This window comes from Peromyscus leucopus, chromosome 9, assembly GCF_004664715.2.
Source record: "Peromyscus leucopus breed LL Stock chromosome 9, UCI_PerLeu_2.1, whole genome shotgun sequence".
Classification (NCBI taxonomy): Eukaryota; Metazoa; Chordata; class Mammalia; order Rodentia; family Cricetidae; genus Peromyscus; species Peromyscus leucopus.
In genome coordinates, this window is record NC_051070.1 from 58,115,494 (window position 1) to 58,133,229 (window position 17,736).

General features: G+C 46.8%; 1 protein-coding gene across 1 annotated transcript in view; it reads right to left on the reverse strand.

Moving 5' to 3' along the window:
* Positions 1-17,736, reverse strand: part of Ints9 (integrator complex subunit 9) — a 94,989-nt gene that overhangs the window by 7,546 nt on the left and 69,707 nt on the right. The window contains exons 10-14 of the mRNA XM_037208274.1: positions 13,566-13,746; positions 8,583-8,643; positions 6,022-6,193; positions 2,188-2,312; positions 332-603 (exon numbers count right to left, since the gene is read on the reverse strand). Of these exons, the coding sequence (XP_037064169.1) occupies positions 332-603; positions 2,188-2,312; positions 6,022-6,193; positions 8,583-8,643; positions 13,566-13,746 (811 nt within the window). The remainder of the gene's footprint in view (positions 1-331; positions 604-2,187; positions 2,313-6,021; positions 6,194-8,582; positions 8,644-13,565; positions 13,747-17,736) is intronic.

A 17,736-nucleotide genomic window follows, 5' to 3' on the forward strand; every position in this document is an offset into this window, starting at 1 on the left:
AGCAGCCACAGCTCTGCCTCCACGAGAGTCAGCCTAGAGCCCCAACCCACCAGCACTCCAGGAGGGTGACAGTCCCCATCCCCCGTAAGCGGTCTTCTTGGACAACAGGCCTGAGGACAGACAGTTCAGTGTGTAAATCCTCCTTCCTAGAAGACTAGATCAAAGAGGTTGCAGAGATGCTGCTGTCCGGGGAACGGCATTCCTAATTGCAGTAGATTCTAACCCTTTTTATCTTGCACAGGCACGTTCCATGCCTGAGGCTAAACAACACTTCGGATTCTGTCTTACACTGTACTGTGTGACGACAACCTTGACCCCAGCTGAAGCTCACGTGCCTGAGGGTCTGTGTTCTTTCCTCCGTTTGTGACAGACTGGCCGGGTCCCTGAGGGACTTCGGCAAAACTCAAGTTTAAGGGCAAAAGGACAGCAGCTCACCTCTGGCATGATTTCAATTTTCTCATAGCGTCGTTTGAAGGGCAGGGCAAGGACCTCAGCCCGTCGATAGGACATGGGTGGTGGCTGGCAGTCGATCATGAGGTCCATCCTGTGGGCCTGGGCTGGGGGTGGCTGGGTGTACTGCTCAGGACAGACCACGTGCAGGGGCTGAGGAGCAAAGGGACAAGGTCGTCACAAGAAAGGGCAGAGCTGGGTGCAGAGCAGCGCCCCCAGGCCTCTTCATGACCCTTGTAGCATCCTGAATGCCCAAGCCCACTAAATCAGGCCACCAGAGCACATTCTCTCAAACCCTGATGGGAGATGAGTACTGCGTGAGGAACCTAGGTTGAGGGAAAGATCTGCGACCTCTCTGTGCTTGCTTCCACCTTTCACTACATCTAAGTAACTTTTGTGGTGACGTCCATTGTGTCTACTCCCTAAGCTAACTGAGCTCTGCTCCTCAAGGGCAGTCTCTCTGTAATACTTGCCCTATCAGCTATTACAAGCCCTTGCCTAGCAGGAACTGCAGCTTTGTGCTAGCCCAGCATTCTGGATTCGGCGAATCTCAGGTTATCCCTAGGTCAGTGGAAACTTGCAGGTCACATGCCTACCTGAGTTTGACAGCAAACTGGGGATGAAATATTTGTACGAACATCACCCAGCTGAACATTAATGCTGGCAATCCATAGGTCAGTGAATTGTCCCTGCTCTGACTTAAGAGTCTGGATTACGCCAAAATCCTTTTAAGAATAAAGGTTTCCAGCAGTGAGGCCTGGCTGGATCGAATGCGCTGTTCTTTTGAGCTCGTACTTCTCCCAGGGCCTTGTGTTGTTTCTAACCTGGCTAGCATCTGACAGCTCTGTGTCCCTTGCCTCAGTCTGAGCCTCCTCCGGATTGTTACTCACTGAAGGCAGGGACCAGACAGCTCTGATTTCTAGTATTAGCATGTGACACAGGAGTGTGAAGCTGGCTTAGGGCCCTGGACTTAAGTGTCTCAGTGATGAGAAGCACAAGGTCCCTAGCCATTCCCTCTGCATGCTGATAAGCACATAGGATGCTCTGTGTCCATCCAAGGTGACAAGCTGGGGCACTGGCATCAATCTTCCCTGCCCCTCTGGGGGGTCTTCGGCTTCCTGTCTCTTGTCACCCTGCCCTCGTCTTTTATAAAAGGGCACCTATCATGATGCAGGGTCTGTGAAGAGGATGAAAGAGCTAAGCTAGGAGATGAAGGAAGCAACCACACCCGAGGATGACCAGGATGTCCTTCAAGCAGGTCCCTCAGCAGGCACCCAAGCCCTCTGAGTCTGGTCAAGGCATCAGGACCCTCCCTCTCACTGTCCAGCTGTCTTCCTTGCCGGCTCTGATGGCCTCCCCCACTCCCACTCGGCATCCCAAGGCCTTGGCTCACCCCCTGCCACCCCGAGCAGAAACCCTCCCTTTACTGGAACTACTTTCCCTTTCTGCACAACGGACTAACCATGAACCCACCATGTCACTCAACCCGGGACTTAGCTGAGTGACTGACTTGGAGGAGAGCGGCAACCATGTGCTTCTCAGTGGCCACAACTGGTCCTCATCAAAAGGACCTGTTTATACCGCCTTTCCCCCTTTCCATTTCTTTGGAGTGGAAACTTTCAGGGAATAAAGATCATTTCCTTAAGTCTGAAGGGGAACAGGCATCTTCACACTGGGGCTGTACAGAGCTAATTCACGAGGAGCCACACCCAGAGCCTGGCCACAGAGGAGACAGACCTGCACTTCTTTAAGCAGCTTCGCCACCTGGATGAAGTTCAGGCGAGTGTCAATCGGGCAGTAGATGCACTTCATGGCCAGCGGTTGGTAAGGAGCCAGGGCCTCGAGGTAGGAGAAATCAGGCTCTGGAAAGTGTAAACTGGACTTGAACACACAGTTGACAGACACCGCCAAGCCAGTTGGCATCTGAGATGGTCAGGGCTAAGCAGAGAGTCCTCTGGGGGGAGAATGAGCAGGGACACAGAATATGGGAGGAAGGGGAGAGCCTGGGTAGACCCCTCTGATGACTACTCGGACCCGGAAGCATGGGTGTCGGCTCTACAGCTTACAAAACAGAGACGCTGAGACAAATACAGGGTAAAAAAGTAAATGAGCTTTTCTCTAAACAGAATGCCAGGTCACAAACAGAAGGAAAAGGAACCACGTGTGGCAGTACACACCGTAAAGTCAGCACCCTGAAGACTGAGGCAAGAGACTGCTAGTTTAAGGCTAGCCTGGGCTACATAGTGAGACCCTGTCCCAAAAAGAAGAAAAAAAAGGAAAAGTATATGAACTTGCTATTTGGAAAGCATCACAGTGATAGTTTATTCAGCCTGGAATCAATGCTAAAGTTCCAGATAAAAAGCTGAGATCTAAGGAGATATACGTTCTCTTGTGTCCCCTCTAAGAAACAAATGGTAAGTTCACAGTGGCAAGACCTGGTAAGGTCCCAGGAATACCAATCAGCTGCTCAGAATTAACCCCCAGGTGGAGACAAAGCACTACTCGGTGCCTATCTGACATCACACATCTCACAGGCTGCACAAACCCCGAGGCCCTGTCAACAGGCTCCTGCTGAGACCGTCACTCTCCCACCAGGAGCCCAGGCCCCAGTTTTTCTCAAGGGCCACCAGTGTCTGCATGGCAGGGATTGTACATAGCAAATGAGCTGCTGGCCAAGAGAACAGTATACCATGCTCACCACCCATAGGGGTGGTACCCGAGGGGACAAGTACAGGCTAGGACACTGAGTCCCTCCTCTCAGCTTATCCAGCTACTGAAGCAAGGGTCCTCAAAGAATGAAAACTTCCCCATGCTGGGGCAGAAAAGGGCCAGAGGAGGACCCCGTCCCAGCTCCCAGGATGAGAGCTCACAGTCTAACACTTACAGGACCACTTTGCAGAGAACTATGATGGATCAGCGACAGGCAGAACCACATCTTGGCCAGGATTGCTAACAAGGCACACTGCTAGATCTCTATTCAAATCTTATGTTGCTACCCCAACATAAGATCTAGGGGTGGGTGGTCACTGGATCCCTTTACCTGTTCTTCATAACACAGCCATACCGAGTAAATCTTTCTCTGCTTTTCCCTGTATTTTGTCTTTAATTGGCCTATCAGGGATGGGTGGCTACGCCTAGCTTCTTAGGGTTTCCGGAGTCCAGGCTTTCATTCTAAAACTCTGGTAACATGCCACCCAGGAAGGAAAACTATACAGTGGTCATAATATAAGCAGAAAAGGTGGGCAAAACTCTGCCTCACTTGAGCGGGAATCAGAAACTCAACAAGCCAGGATAAATGTCAGCACAATGGCCTCTCTCACTGTGCCCATGGAACCCTGTAACTACTGTCACGTCAGCCACAGTTCATCAGAGAGCAGAGGAGACAAGCTCCTGCCTCACTACACAGTGTTGTCTTGACAACTTCAGCAGCAAAATCCTGGTGATAGGCAGGCTTTAGGCTTTGTGGGTCAATATTTTTGTTCCAGGGGTGATCTGAGAACTGCAAAGCAGTCCTTGAGGGTCGCGAGTGCTCCTGGTAGAGCTGAGCCACTGTGTCTTCCTGTTGGATGCATACTGCACAGAGCACCAATGTGAGACAAGGCTATTCAGGGACCAAAGAATCCACGGAAACCTTCAAATATCCAGCACAGACACAAAACTCAACACTGCACCAAGCCCAACATGAGTAACCATTACCTTAGTCTGGCTATTTTCACTGAGGTGACTGACTAGAATTCTTGTGAGGGCGCCCGATGCAGAAGGAGCCCAACATGTATGCATCAGTCTGTCACCCTGTCCCTGCTGAGATCCTGCACGAAGCTCTTCCCCATGCTTCCTTCCACCCCATGCGTGTACCTTCCTGCAGCGGTGGTAAGGAATCCAACAGCCACGTTCCTGGTGGTCCCTGTCTGGGGCTGCCGGTAGTTCTGAGGCTGAGCACAGGGCAGGGCTCATGTGCTCTGACCCAGACGCTGTTGGTGTAATTACACTCTCTAACCCCAAACCCAAGTCTTAAAAATCATTTTTACTAGGCTATTTTTATTTTCTGGTGTGTGCATGTGCCATGGCATGTGTGTGGAGGTCAGAGGACAACTTGTGGGCATGTCTCCTTCCACCAGAGAGCTACCTCAGACCTTCATGCTCAGCAGCTCTCTTACCCAGTCAGCCATCTTGCTAGCAACAACAATCCAGTTCTTCAAAGGAATTATGAAGTTATAAGAAAGAAGAGGTTGAAGGACATTGTGTGGACAGCCACTGTGGGCCAGCGCTACTCTGAGGTGCCAATCTACTTTTCCCTAAGGCCTGGAGCTACCCAGACAGGGGTTACTAATGATCCATGCACAGAGAAGAACGTGAGGCTAGGGATGGGGTGATGGCTGTCCTTGGATGGCAGCTTGACTACAGCTGAAATGAATTACAATCCAGAACTGGAGGGCACACCTGTGAGAGATCATTTTTGTTTGTTTCGAAGTGGGTGAATCTACTTCTTCTAGTCTGGACCTTTTAGGCGGGAAGACACACCTTTAATCTGGGCCATACCTTCTGCTGGAAGTCTGAATAACGACACAGAAGGAAGCTTTTGTTCTCTGCCCGATTGCCCTTGATTTGCTATCACACTGATTCCTGGCATTAGAGCCTACTGTTTTGGGACTCCAGCATATACTGAAGACCAGCTGAGACATCCAGCCTTGTAGACTAAGGAACTGCTGGATCCTTAGACTTTCCATTCACAGCCAGCCATGGTGGGATTAGCTGGATTGCAGCCTGTACGGCGTGCCAATAAATCCCATCATATAGATCCTATATGAATGAATGAATATATATTCAGTCACTCTAATAAATCCCATCATATAGATCCTATATGAATGAATGAATATATATTCAGTCACTCTAATAAATCCCATCATATAGATCCTATATGAACAAATGAATGTAGGCTCTGCTGCTCTAGAGCCCTGACACAGGTGGGCACGGCTGAGGGGACAAGCTTTCAGGATTCTGACTTCACAGCTTGTGAGATTTCTAAACTTCAAGGCAGTGTGGAGACCATAGTTGATAACATAGGGAGATTCCTAAATCACCTCTGCCTGGCCTCATCTACTCAAGGCTTGCTCCTTCCTGAGGGCTCTGTTTACGGAAGAGCAGCTGTACATCAGAACAGACCAGAGTCAAAAGACCCAAGATCCAGCCAAGCAAACAATCCCCAGCTGGTGAAACCAGACCAACTACTGGAATCGTTGAGGTTCTCAACACCTTACAAAATCCATCAAAAAGCAGCTCAGCAGATTTCAGTATTAAAAAACAAAGAGTCAAAAAGAGCAGAAACAAAAGTTGTGCTTGACACAGTTCCCCAACACACCTTTATTCCTATTCCTTCCTATCTATTTTATTCCTGTTTATTTTATTTTTGGAGACAGGTTACCCTGTAATTTCACCCTCCTGACTCAGCCTGTTCAGTGCTGAGATTACATGTGTGCAAGGTTGATGGGTCACATTTATGCTTTCCTCTCTCTCCTGGAGGCTCATACACTGTCAGCCCAATAGAAAGGATAGGAACCTGCTTACTCTTACCTGTGAATATGACAGTGTTGAGACTAGACTTCCCCCAGAGCTCCATGAAGTGGACAACGTCCCCAAACCGGAGGGAAGGATGCCCAGTGAACACCACACACGGCTGTCTGAAGTCATTGCTGAAGTCTCCATGGATGCTGGGGTAGTGCTTCAGCTTATTGGTCTGAATGAGCTGAAACATGTAAAAACAAAAACCCAAGAGCTGTCAGCTGAAGAACCCAGCTGTGCTGCAGAAATGACTGAAAAACACAGTTGAAGATGACAGACCCCAGACTAGGAAAGCTACACACAGAAGCCACACCTGCCTGCACTGCCTGCCGTTAACACTGAACAACCTGGCTAATGCCCAAGGTCTGTGGACGCAACTCCCCAAAGAGGATGCCAGTGAGCATCTGGAGACGCTAGCATCAGGAACCACCAGGGAAATGCCAATCAAAGCAGCAGACCCTGCTCCTTATCCAGTGCAATGGCCAAAGGCTAGACCCACCATATCTGGCTGGTGAGAAAAGAGCGTGGTATAGAGGTGCCCACCCTCCTTGCTGGTGGGATGAGAAACGGCACAGCCACCGTGGGAGACTTTGCTATTGCTTGTTAAACAAATGTATAGACACACTCACCAGAGGACCTGGTAATCATGCTCCTTTGGTGTTTAACTTAAAGGAGCTCAAAGCTTAAGGTCCACAAAATCCTGCCCACAGACATCTTCAGCAGTTTTATTCATAATTGCCAAAACTTGAAAACAACTAAAAGGTCCTACAGTTGGTAAATGGATAAACGGTTACATCAAGACAATAGAATATTAATTCAGGGCTGAAGAAGTTATGAGAAGATGGTGATGAATGTATTACTAAGCAAAAGACAGAACTATGAAAAGGCTGTGAACTTCTTTACTTGAATTCTATGGCATTCTGGAAAAGACAATGTGTGGAGGCAGCGGCTGTGCACAAGTCCACTTGAGTCTGGACAGGCCTTTGAGTGCGGAGCAGGGCTATCACCCAGGGTTCTTGTGCGTTCGTGGCAATATTCTCATGTAACATGGTCTGCAGGAACAAAGGCACCAAGTGTGCTCACGGCTGTGCCGGACATCGCTGTTTCTCAAGTGGCGATATCAGTTGAGAACTCTTTAACAAAAACGTAACCAACGACAGGAGAACTGTCCAAATTCACTGTAGTGTACTTGTGGTGCGGTATAGATGACTAGGCAGCAATAACATAGTAATGATATCACGAGTCACACAGAAATGTGCATGAGATGCCACTCGGTGAGCAGATGATGGAAATCAAACAGGTCGCACAGACACCCGTTGGGTCTGTGAGGAAGGGACTTCCCATCTTGCTAACTGCCATGGTACCTTCACTGCTGGAACTTCCCATGTGGACCAGGGGACACTCAGTTGGTAAAGTGCTCGCTGTATAAGCAAGAGGAGCTGAGCTTGGACCCAGCATCCACATAAAAAGCTGGTGTGCCTACGGGTGTCCAGTGCTGGGGAGGTGGGGTCAGGAGGACTCCTGAGGCTTGAAAGCCAGGCAGCCTGACTGATTAATAAGCTCCAGGCTCAGTAAGAGAACCTGTCTCAAAAAAATAAGGTATGTGTGTGTGGGTGGGGGGGGGCAATTAAGGCTGATGAGTGGTGCACACACACGGACACATAGACAAATAGTTTAAAAATTAAAGAAATTTTACATATGTGATTGACATGACTAGAAAGAACATTTTGATAATAGATCTGCTCCTTAAAATGTTGGGAATATGTAGTGGGTAGCCATTCCAGTTTGGTTCTGGAAGTTCCAACCCTCATTGAGACTCTGGCAACTGTCTCGCCTACGAGGCGGGGCGAGGGGAGGCGCCGGGGGACCCGAGAGCTGGATGGGCCAGCGCTCTCTCTGGGTGCTCTCTCGGTGCCGGGAGGCTGACTGGTGCAGATTGACTGTGCAGAGCTCTGCAGAACACCGCTGGACTGCGTTACACCTTCCCCAGACCCTGCGACCTACCCATTACTTAATTTGTGAGTTACGCCATTAAATAAATATCCTTTTAACTACGTGGAGTGGCCAAAATAATTTCTCCAATAGGAATAGATATTAGAATGAAAGTCCCTCGCACAGACTATAGCAGAAATGGGCTGTGAACTGTCCAGACTTCATAATTTAATTAGAGGAAGCAAATGAATTGTGAGCTGGAGTACTTACTATCTTTTAAAAAAAAATTTGTTTATTTTTGAAACAGCATCTCACTGTGTATCCCTGGCTGGCCTGGAACTCAGAGACCTACCTATCTCTACCTCCCAAGTGCTGGGATTAAAGGCCTACACTATCAAACTCAGTCCCTATCAGTGTGTGAGGGGTGTGTGTGTGTTTTAATATTTAGTCTTGTTGGTGCCCAGGCTGGCCTGGAACTCAGAACCTGTCTGCTTCTGTGGTGCTGGGTTTACAGATGTGTGGATGTGCATTATTGTATCTGGCTCCACGTAGGGATATTTTAGATATAAAGATTGATATCCCAAGTCATCCCATCAGCCACATTTCTTCTGTGCCCTAGGTCACTGGCTTCATTGTCTTACCTCTGCATGCGGGAAAGGCGGTTCTGGGAGATACACCTTGCTCTGTTTGTTGTGACAAAGCCTTTAAAGAAGAAGACATGACAAGGTGTTAGCAGTGCACTGGCATCTACTGCCACCTAGTGGCAGCAGCATAAACACTAACTACACAAGTTCTTTTAAAGCAGTGGTTCTGAACTTGTCGGTCAGGACCCTTTGGGAGGTGACCCTCTCACAGGGGTCACCGAAGACCATCGGAAAACACAGATGTTTACATTATGATTCGTAATAGCAAAATTAAAGTTATAAAGTAGCAAGGAAAAGAATTTTAGGGTTGGGGGTCAGCACCATATGAGAAACTGTTTTAAGTGGTCACAGAATTAGGAAGGCTGAGAACCATTGATTTAAAAAGCTTCTTGGCACTGACTCAAGAGAAAAAAAAGCCAGGCCTATGGCTCATTCAGGACACCGTCTCTTGTAAGCACTGTTTTTCTAAAGAAATAGACTACTTGTTTGGAATCATCTTCGATTCATAAAAAAGTTGAGAGTACAATTTAACAATTTACACACTTGTGATGCATTCTCTGTACCCAGCTCCTATGTGCCCCAGGGTCTACACTGCGATGCCCAGGTGAGCACATTAGACACTCGGGGTTTGGAGCTATCATTATTAGAACTGTTTTGATGTTTGCTTTGTGCATGGTAGACAAGAACTCTGCCACTACACGATGCCCCAGACTAGATTTGGATTCAGCTGTTTTCCACTGGGGGTCCTTTTCCTGATCCAGGATCCAGTCTGAGACACCACGTTACGTTAGCAGGGTTTGGGGAGAAGAGTTGCCTTTTCTGAGACATGGCTTGCTGCTGATACACATGCCCTATCCACTACAGCAGCATTGCTCATCCTAGTTGTAAGGGAACTGAGACAGGAGGATTTGAGTTTAAGGCCAGAGTGGGTTACATAGTAAGACTTTGGCTTTGGCTCAAACAAAAAATTACAGAGGAGCCTGGAAAACTGCAATGTGACAAACAAAACAAATAAAAACAAAACCCTTAAAACTGATCAATTGACCAGAAGTAACCAGGTTGGTCAACATGCACGCATGCACACACACGCACGCACACATGCATGCACAGGCACCATTCCATATGTTATAGGAACTCTTTTTAAGAACCCTGCCAAAATACTGTAAAACAAGGAGTTCAGGGGTAAGGTTTTATACTGTCCCCACAATGTACTGAGATTTCCTTATCCAGTTTCTTTAACCTTCTTTTACAAATATGGCTCCTTGTGGGAAGACAAAAACATGGAAAATACCTTTAGGAAACCAGCTCATAACCTCTAAATGGACACTAGCTCTGTCCTCATTTCAGACTCAGGAGAGAGCAATCTGAGAACTTAGTTCAGAAGTCCCCTGAGCTACTCCACCTGTATGTACCGCACCCTGCACATTAGAAGGCGATGCAGAAGGGCCACAGTCTGATTAGGGACTGGGAAGCAGCAGGACAGCACTTGTGGCCAGTTCTGCTGAGACACGCCCTCCCCTCATCAGTTCAAGGATCTTCAGGTAGGCACAACAGCAGATAGACTTCCACCCCCTGCTGAGAGGCTAAAGGGCTTGCTTCTTCTGGGGGCTGCAGCAGCGGGAGCTCAAAGGATAAGCCATGTTTACCGGGTTGTCAGGGAAAGGAACAGCCGCTTTCAGAATCAGGTCTGTGAGTCTATAATGCCCCTGCCCCCACCCGCTGCCCTATGCAGGAGGCCCGCACTCTGGAGGGCACTGTGGCTCAGGAAGAGTCTCTGGGACTTTCCCTCCCACTCTCTCCTCTAAAAAGAAAACAAACCCGACAACCAAGCAAACCAATGGACTCTTAGTCTGGAGCTGGGGCTTTTGCAGGCTACTGCAGAAGCCTGAGATCAGGAACCACAGAGTGGCTTCTAGCAGACCCAAGTAAGCAGTTGGGCCTGGGGTTGTCCCCTAGAGCACCTTTCCAAGCAAGAAAGAGGGGAGGCAGCAAGCCCGAGTGGACGGACGGCGGCGGACGGCGGTCCTGGCCTAACTTGGTCCCACCACAATCCCTTGCTGAGTTCCTCCAGTCTAGAGCTCCAGAGCTAGCACTTGTCCATGTAAGCAACTGAGCTCCTACTAGAGAAAAAATGCTTTGCAGGTAGGCTGCACGGAGGGGGCAACCAAAGCGAAAGAGGCAGTCAGGAGCAAGTGGGGACTTTGATCCTGCCTGGGAAAAGATCCTGGAGCAGTGGTTGTTGGGCTCCAGGCCACACCGGAATGGCGACCTTTTCAAAATCCCAGTACCTGCGGCTTTCAGATGGTGACCAGCTGCCTAGAGGACTCCCACAGGTAGCTCAGGATGAGAATGGCAGGTGGGTAGGAGGAGGGCAGTGACGTAATGCTGGGAGAGCTTACCGAGACTTCTACTCTCTGCTCTCTTTGGTAACTCATGATTCATAAACCACAGGAAAGAACCTGTGTCCTAACCTTACTCCTCTTTACACCATTTCTTCTCCCTCTTTTCCTAACGTCCCCACATGACCCCTGGAGGAGCTAGCGTTCCATCCCTCACCAGCTGCTTGCTGAACTTTACTCCTCTCCCTAGGCAAGCACACTCCCTCTGTGGCTTCCGCCACCCCACCCCAAGGACATCCCAACCTGTAATGCCTGCCCTGGCTCCCAGATCTCTAGACTGGTAGTGTTTCACACTACTTTCTTTTTTGAAACAGGGTTTTATGTTGCTGAGGCTAGTTTCAAACTCACTCCACAGCTGAGGCTAGCTTTGAACTCTGGATTTTCCTTCCTCCAGGCTCCTAACTGTTGAGTTTACAAGCATGTGCCACTACTCACTGGCTCCATTATTAATTCTTGCACTTTCCCTCTTTTGAAGATTTACTCATTTTTATTTCACGTGTCTGGGTGTTTTGCTTGCATGTGTGTTTGTGCTTCGCATGTGTGCAGTATCCGCATAGGCTGAAGAGGGCCTAGGATCTACCCTTGGGAATGGAGTTTCAGATACTCGGGAGCTGCCATGTGGTCCTGGGACTTGAAGCCAGGTCTTCTGGAAGAGCATCCAGTGCTCTCAACCACCAAAACAGTTCTCCAGCGTCCCTGACATTTCAGTTTTGATAAATATGTTTGCTCACGAGTGACATTAACATCAGGGAAAATTGGGTGAAAGTTGTATGGGAACTCTATTATCATTATGCTTTCCCGTAAATCTAAAATTATTCTAAAGCACAAAGTTATTAAACAGAAAAAAATTCAAGATAAAATTCAAAAAGTATCAAAATGAGAAAAATGGCTAGAGAATGTTATCAAAAGTTAATATCTTTAATATATAGAGAGTTCAAATACATAAGAGATATAAAACCTCTAAGAAGTAAATGGACAAGAAAAAGGAATAATTTACATAAAAATTTTTCTGGCAAGTAGCTTAGTGTCAGATAATGAACATTAAAAAGTATTTCTACCCTTTATTCCAGTAATTCCACTTTTTGAAACTTACCTAAGGCAAATGCTATCATCATACATATATAGAATAATATCAATTTATGATTTATTTCTAAAAGGAAAAGCCCTGCCAGCCAATAACAAGATAATAAGCTAAATTATACAGATGCGAGTGATGTAAAAAGGAGATATATTGCAGCCATGTGTTCTCATTTTTCTGAGACAAGGTCTGGCTTATAATTGAGTCTGGCCTTGAACCTGTGAGACTCCTGCTTCAGCCTCCCGAGTGCTGGGAATACAATGCTAGTCTTCCCAAAGGCTTCATAATGGTTTAATATAATTAAATGTTTTCTGCTACATAAGCACTGCACTACTGAGCTACAACCCCCTTAGGAAAACAAAATCAGCATTTAAAGAGTCACACTTGGCAAGGTGCTGTCTCAAAACTGTTAACTATTCAACAGATTTCCAGTTCAGAAGTTAACAGGGGGGTTTATTCTGACAGTGGGGTTGTAGGCTCAGGGTCTCTATTGTTTTCTGTATTTTTTTTTTTCTAGAGTAAACATATATTACCCACTTACGAGCTAACAAAACCACAGAAACCCTCCAGCACTAATCCCTCTGTTCTGGGTGACAGCCACACTTGCAGCCACAGACTTGGAGAGGTGGCTGCACTGTCTACTGGGTTTACAGGGCTGGACCCAGGAGTGTGTTGCAATATTTTTATGGGGGATCTGGATGAAAACAAAGTTCTAGCATCCTGATTCAATTACAAATAATGCTTAGGGCATCCTATGTGGGGAAGATACCTGTTTGTAAAGGACTAACAACAAGTCTTACTCACCAAGATGAGCAGTCTCAATTCAGGAAGAAGCCCACAATTCAGTGAGAAGGAAAATCCCCATACCAAAGCCAGGGGTGGAGCAAGGGGCATAACATTGGGATATGTTATGACAGAGGAATGTAAAAATTCTGTTCTCAGTCAGCAGTGGTGGCGCATGCTTTAATCCCAGCACTTGGGAAGCAGAGGCAGGCAGATCTCTGTGAGTTTGAGGCCAGCCTGGTCTACAGAGAGAGATCCAGGGCTATACAGAGAAACCCTGTTTTGAAAAACCAAACCTAAACCCAAACCAAACCAAACTAAATTAGAAAGTAATTCTGTTTTCAGTGAGTGACTTATGTCCATTGGGCTGCCATCTTACTAAAAATGATTGGACAACTCTAGTGTGTGTCTCATGGCTCCAGAATGTTTAGCGATAGTAAGTACATTGTAACAGTTAACACTTACTTCCATCTCCCTCTTTTTTGCCAAGGAGTTAAGACTCAAACTCACCGTACATGATCAGGGTTCAGTAACCTCATGATGGCTATGTATCTGGCCTAGGATTTGATTAAATTCCCGATATAATAAAACATGACTCTGATAAATGAGCTATGGAAATAAAAATCTAGCTTTTCTTATCAGATATAGAAATCACAATTATTTTCATTCTTACTGACTGAATACACTGAAGTAGAACTCAGAGACAGGACACTGACATACCACTCAGCAAAAATCTGGGAAAACTCCAGTGAACTGTTGGCCACTGGGGAGATGAAGTAGAAGGGGATGTTGGAGAGGCCAGCGGAGTCGATGTACTGATACAAGCACTCCAGGAGGTCATAGATCACTCCCGATGGGTAGCAGGGAACCAACACGTTTCCTCCATTCCGCACTGTCAGAGCTAGAAAAGTTGGGGAAAGAGAGGATGGTAACAAAAGGACGGTGTTAGAAAGGGCTAATGCAATTGGCATTTCTTCTGTTTTTTTTTTTTTTTGTTTGTTTGTTTGTTTGTTTTCGAGACAGGGTTTCTGTGTAGTTTTGGTGCCTGTCCTGGATCTCACTCTGTACACCAGGCAGGCCTCAAACTCACAGAGATCTGCCTGCCTAAGTTAAAGGTGTGCGCCGCTGCCACCACCCAGCTTCTTCTGTTTTCTTATGTCTGATTTTGTTTATTTTTGAGATGGGGTCTTGTTATGCAACTTTTGTCAGATCAAAAGGAAACTCCAATTCCCCAAACTCCAGAAGGCAGTCCAAATCTCTAGAAATGAGCTCAACCTGGACTATGGGAGGATTTCTGACAGTTAGATAAAAGCCAGCAGTCCTCAGGAACTCGTGAAACCAGTTCCCATCAATCAAAAGGAGTCATTCCCCTTACCTCTGGTACAAGGGACATGTGGCTACCTGTGGACCCAGGCTGCTTGAGTATCACTAGTACCTATTATACATTTCAAAGTCCATGCTAGTAGCATCCCAGCCCTTTTTACCTCCTACCTACTCTAAACTTCCTCCAATCACAGGCTTCCTTTCCCTCCACACAGCTACTCATTCTCCTTATAACCCTGCTATTCTCACTATGTTTTCTCTTTCTCAACCTTCCTGCCACAGCCTGTTCTTATGACACATATGTTTACAATCGTCTATTTCTTCTGCAGAAGAGAACACATCAGGGCAATGCAGGGCTGAAGGCTGATGTTCTCATCACCGTCTCTGGGAAGACAATGTGGGTTTTAGTGACTCCAGGGAACCTGCTGAACTTCAGGCAGCTCCTTCTCTTTAAATCCGATTTAAAGTTTGCATGTTTCTGCTCAGTCTCGTGCCATGGTTGAGTGACCCAGAAGGAAATAAACTGTTTTTCCATTTAAGTTCTTTTCATTGTACCTTCTCTCACTAGCATTTGTCTGTAAGAAACTATCTCTGAAACACTTAAAAACAGTTATGGAATGCAGAATTAATCACAACTTATGGGCTGTAATGTGTTAAAAGTATGAATGGCTGAAAACCTGTAAAGTCCAGTCTACTTTTGTTTTGTTTATGAAACTACGGAAGCAGGTGGATTTGGGAGTAGGATCTGAAGTCTGGTGCCATGAGTCCTGCCCACTCCTGCTGTGATGGACAGGTCTCCTGGAGGCTGTGAATTGCTGCTATTAGAGCATGGAATGAAGGAAACACTTCAGAGAGGCTGGCTCTAGTCTGCTTCTGCACAGAGACACAGGTAAGGGTCACAAGTCTGCCACTCCAACCTGGCTGGGCCTCAGTTTCCTCACTAATTATGTGAGAAGAATGCATGAGACCAGTGCTTTTCAAGCTTTGGTTTGTATAAAAATTGCCTAGTGAACATGCTGAACACACAGCGTTCCTCCAAGGTCCTTCTCTCCCCAGCCTAGTGGCTCTGCGGCAGGATCCTCAAGTTTGCATTTTTATTAGATGACCTCGATGATCTTGAGGAGAGTGGTTAGTGGACCCCTCTGACACAGTGCATAAGATACTGGATTTCCCCTGAATCCCAAGTTCCTTGAGTCAGAGGTTCTAGTTTAATAACAAATACACAAAACTCAGAAGCTCTCTAAGACCAGTCCAACAATTTCCACAGCAAGAATAAATTTCCTTTGGCTTTACACAGCAAAGAATAAAAACAAAGTATGATTAGGAGCAAGGCTCAGGAGATTTCAAAGGACAGTGCCCTCCATGCAGATGACTGCTTCTTCTTGGAGCCAGAGCAATACCACTTAAAGTTGCCAGAAGGCGAAGGTCAGCCCCTCAACCCCTCTTGGGTAGCTAGCTCAGACTTAATGTTTTATGCCTCTTGCCTCACCAAGTTTATATGTGGCATCTAGATGGCCACTACGATGATGTTCAGTAGGGACTTGGGGAGGGAGGTTATTACATTTAGATGAGCTCATGGAGGCAGAGACCCCATGATGAGAATAGTGCTGCTGTAAGAAGAGGAACAGAGATGAGCTTCCTTTGCTCCATGTGAGGATGCAGGAAAAGGGTGGCCACCTGGGTCTCAAAGTTCCCAGTTCTCAGGACTGTGAGACAGATGCTCACTGCCTAAGCCACCCAACTGTCAGGTCCAAAGGAAACTCCAATCCCCACACTCCAAAGGCAGTCCAAATATCCAGAGATGAGTGTGACCTGGACTATAGGAGGATTTCTGGTGGTTGCGAAACTGGTTCCCATCTACCAAATGGAGTCATTTCTTTTACTTCTGGCAGAAGGGACACATGGCTACTATGGTGCCTATTAACATATCAAAGCTCATGCTGGCCTCCTTCAGGCTCCCTCAGTATCACAAGTACCTGTTACACATTTCAAAGTCCATGCTAGCATCCAGGCTCTTCTCCCCTTCTCTTCTACCTTAAACTCCCTCCAGCTCACAGCTCCCCCCTCTCCCGCTCTGCTCCTGCTTCTCTCGAATGTCTTCTCTGTTCTCTGTCCTCTGCTATTCTCCGCTCTAACAGATAGTACTGGCTATGACCAGTTGGCTGGCCATGCTCAGTCTGTTTCTTTCTCTCTTCGCTCTGGACTCTCCCAGATGCCTCTGGCTGTTCTTTCTCTCATACCTACAATAAAAACCATCCCCTTAGCCATACCATGGGGTGGTCATGTCGTCAGTTTATACACCAACGCTGATACTTTGTCATAGCAGCCTACATGTACAAAGACAGGGGCCAGCCTACTTCCCTAAAATAAGGATGGGGTTGAAGATTTCACTGAAAATTTTACCTAGAGGGAAATAAGTGTTTTCCAGGCAGAAAACATCCCTGCGGGCTCTCAATTTAGTCTTTTCCCAAAAGAAGAAAAAAGAAAAGCAACCAAATATTAGTGAGAACAATTCCATGTGCCCATCTTCACTGCTGTGAATTTCAAGTGTGAGTCACTTCTGTGCTAGTATTTGAAAGCAGAGTGAAGGGGTGTGACTCTTCTGCTGTTACCTGTAGGCACACTTCTCCCGCCATACCCAGCATGGTAAGGGGTTAACCAACGTACTCCGTGAGTGAGAGAATGCTGACTACCTTTCTAGAAACTGCTAACCATTTTGATGTATGACTGTACAACTCTTAGCACACTTGAGATTTACATTCCTTAAGAATGGCTCCTTTGGGTGCTGAAGAAATGGCTCAGTGGTTAGGAGCACTGGTTGTTCTTCCAGAGGACCTGGGTTCAATTCCCAGCACCCACATGGCAGCTCACAACTGTCTGTAACTCCAGTTCCAGAGGGATCTGACACCTTCACACCAATGCACATAAAATAAATTTAAATAAGTTAAAAAATAAAAAGAATGGCTCCTTTGGACAACAGTGCATTTTGAGGAAGAACCTAAGGGGTGGAAGTCAGTGTGAGCAGGGAAGCTTCACAGAGACACCAGTGAGCAGGACTGGAAGAAAGGGGCAAGGCCTCAAATGAGAAATGAGCTTAGGATGCAGAACCCAAGTTCAGCCTTGAAAAGCCCCTTACCCATCGAGGACTATGGGGGTGTCCAGCCCCTCAATAGTCCCCTCCCAGGGTCCAGGAAGAATCTACAACCAGCTGATAATTAATCTTTGATGAGAAGAAATGAATCTATGTACACGAAACTCCTTAGTCCATATACTTTATTATTCTGTGTCAGTTACACGCTTATATTCTGCTCTCATATTTAGGTCATCTTTAGCCTGATTTCTCTCTACACTTGTCTGCGATCCCCTCTAGGTTCTATCTTAATTCCTTCATCTAGTTCTGCCCCTTCTAGGTTCTCATCCATCTTGTTCCTTCCCATATCATCTCCTCTCCCATCTTCTCTCTCCTCTTCTCATTCTACCTCATCTTGTTCTTCCCCATCTGGCTCTTCCTCCTCTTCCATCTGCTCTTCTAGTACTCTCTTCTAGCCCTTCAATCTACTTCTTCCCC